This window comes from Apis dorsata, unplaced genomic scaffold (genome assembly GCF_000469605.1).
Source record: "Apis dorsata unplaced genomic scaffold, Apis dorsata 1.3 scaffold_390, whole genome shotgun sequence".
Lineage (NCBI taxonomy): Eukaryota > Metazoa > Arthropoda > Insecta > Hymenoptera > Apidae > Apis > Apis dorsata.
In genome coordinates, this window is record NW_006263651.1 from 784,620 (window position 1) to 787,525 (window position 2,906).

Here is a 2,906-nt window from a genome sequence, read left to right on the forward strand (position 1 = left end):
TCCTGGGCGTGCCACCCCCAGCGTTGCTCAGAGGGCTCACCTCGAGGACCCACAATGCTCGCGGCCAATTGGTGAAGTCGGTCTGCGACGCGAACATGGTACATGATTAACTCGTTCCTTCGAGCGATCAGTTTGAACGGAATCACGACGAATGGTTGTTCGTTTGCGCAGTCTAACATGACCAGGGATTCGCTGGCCAAAGCTCTGTACTGCCGTACCGTGGCCACGATCGTGAGGAGGGCCAACAGCTTGAAGAGATTAGGCTCTACCCTTGGCACCTTGTCGTCCGACTCCAACGAGTCTGTTCATAACCAGGCCGAGGTGACCAGCCAACACGCGTCCACTATTGGCAGCTCTGCGGGTAGGAGGACTCGAATAATAATAATATAATTATAATAATAATATAATATAAATATAATTGCCAAGAGTAGAGAATAGATAATCCTATCTATTTTCGCTATCCTCGCGAAAAGTGAGAAAACGTATAAGAGGATTTCATTTCGTTTCTCAAAATGTTTCACTGTTGTTTTTCTACGAAAAATCCGTATAACGTGGACGAGTCTCGTCGATTTTTGAATTTGTCGCACGATGAATATATTAAAAAGAAAAAATAGAAATCAATATACATATATATATATCGATGAGGTTGAAATTAAAGAATAAATGTATTAATCGGTTATTGGTGTTGGAAATTTGTTCTGTCTCGATATCAGTGTCGATTTTCTCGTGTCACGCGCAGGTGGTACCGGTTCCAGAAGCATGACCGCGTTGAACAACGCGGTACGACACGCGACGGATGGGTTCATCGGGATCCTGGACATGTTCGGTTTCGAGGATCCGAAGCCGAGCCAGCTGGAGCATCTGTGCATCAACCTTTGCGCGGAGACGATGCAACACTTCTACAACACGCATATATTCAAGAGTTCGATCGAGAGTTGCCGGGACGAGGGCATCCGGTGCGACGTGGAGGTCGACTACGTCGACAACGTGCCCTGTATCGATCTCATCTCATCCCTGGTAAGCGATTACCATTACCACCTCCTTTCCGCTTTCGATTAGAGATCGAGTGATTTGGTATCGCGACCCGTTTCGCAGAGGACCGGATTGTTGAGCATGTTGGACGTGGAATGCTCGATACGAGGCACGGCTGAGAGCTACGTGGCGAAAGTGAAGGTTCAGCATAAGCAGAATCCACGATTGTTCGAGCCAAGGACCGTCGATTGCAGGTCTTTCGGGATTCAACATTTCGCTGGCAGGGTCACCTACGACGCTTCCGACTTCTTGGGTAAAAAAAAAAAAATATTCTACACTTTTTCATGGATAGAAAAAGAGATTATCTCTCTTAGAATCGAAAATTTCGATCGCGGATGTTTATGGAAGACGCGAGAAATTGAAAAGATATTTATCATTTAACAATTTGTCCGAATGTACAAGATACGAAATTTTGTTCTCTCTGTCAAAAAGATACCAACAAGGACGTGGTCCCGGATGACCTGGTGGCCGTGTTCTACAAGCACACGTGCAGCTTCGGTTTCGCTACCCATTTGTTCGGCAGCGAGTTGAAAGCCTTGTACGCGAGCGACACGGTGCCAAGAGGTGTCAGCTTCAGGATATCGCCTACCTCGCACACAGACCTGTAAGAGGACGTCGACCCCGCGAGGATATCGCGTTCGAAGTGACATGGCGATTTCTTTTCCAGGTTGAACGGGGACGAGCCGATCTCGACGTTGACGCAGGACTTCCACACGAGGCTGGACAATCTGCTGAGGACCCTGGTCCACGCGAGGCCCCACTTTGTCAGGTGCATCAGGAGCAACGGTACAGAGACGCCCCTTCACTTGGACAGAGGCGTGACCATGCGTCAGATACGATCCCTTCAGGTTCTCGAGACGGTGAACCTAATGGCCGGCGGTACGTCTTGAAACTATCCGGGACAGGGGATTTACATACTCTAGATTACATATCCGCTAGATGCCGGGATCTCCTCGTCTTATCCACGCGCGCGCTCTTGTCGGCCATTTGTCTTGCGAGGGAGAGGGGGTAAAAAAAAGTCTCGTCGAGAAACTCGAAGAGAAAAGGCACGAATATATCGTGTATATCTCTATATGAAGTCACTTTCGAGATTTTTATTTAGGTTCTTCTCTTTTTGAGACAGTTGGTATATCGATGAGATATCGGATAAATTGCAGGATATCCCCATCGGATGCGCTTCAAGGCGTTCAACGCGAGGTACAGGCTGATCGCGCCGTTCAAGCAATTGCGACGTGCCGAGGAGCAAGCGGTGGAGGACACCAAGCTCATCTTGCAGAACGCGCAGCAGCTGAAGAGCAAATTCGGCGCGAGCACCAGCTGGGCGCTCGGCAAGAGGCACATCTTCCTTAGCGAGGGCATTAGGCAACAGCTCGAGAACCTGCGCTCCGAAACGCGGAGGAAAGCCGCCACCGTGATACAGGTAAATGGATAACTTCCTTAATTGTATGAAAAATCTTTCTAACGAAAAATCTTCATTTTTCTACTATTCGAACGTTCGCTTTTAAAGTCTTAAAAAATTACCAACTTCCAAAAATAATTTTCATTCTTCGTCTTCCCTTAAAGAATAACTGAATTGAGAATAACTCGTACGTACCCTTACGATATTATAACAAAATCGAGATCATAGACATAGAAAAGCACGTTCGTGTAAAAATATATATGTCCAAATTGCAAGAAAAGGAAGAAAGAATTGTTGGAATAAAAATGAGAATTATCTGTAGGCAACGTGGAGGGGATGGCGAGTGCGAAGAAGATGGCCTCTCAGGAAGACGACGATAGGGGTGACGTCCGGTATCGGGCAGAAGAAATCTCAACAACCACCTGCTTCGACGACCACGGGTACCGTGCAGAGGAACGTGACGGTGGCCACCGGA

At 47.6% G+C, this 2,906-nt stretch overlaps 1 protein-coding gene across 1 annotated transcript in view; it reads left to right on the top strand.

The window, feature by feature from the left end:
• Nucleotides 1-2,906, top strand: part of LOC102679382 (unconventional myosin-IXb) — a 57,963-nt gene that overhangs the window by 53,042 nt on the left and 2,015 nt on the right. The window contains 8 exon segments of the mRNA XM_031512124.1: nucleotides 1-98; nucleotides 172-361; nucleotides 740-1,017; nucleotides 1,096-1,285; nucleotides 1,465-1,636; nucleotides 1,700-1,911; nucleotides 2,190-2,452; nucleotides 2,754-2,905. The exon segment at nucleotides 1-98 is cut by the window's left edge and continues 23 nt beyond it. Of these exon segments, the coding sequence (XP_031367984.1) occupies nucleotides 1-98; nucleotides 172-361; nucleotides 740-1,017; nucleotides 1,096-1,285; nucleotides 1,465-1,636; nucleotides 1,700-1,911; nucleotides 2,190-2,452; nucleotides 2,754-2,905 (1,555 nt within the window).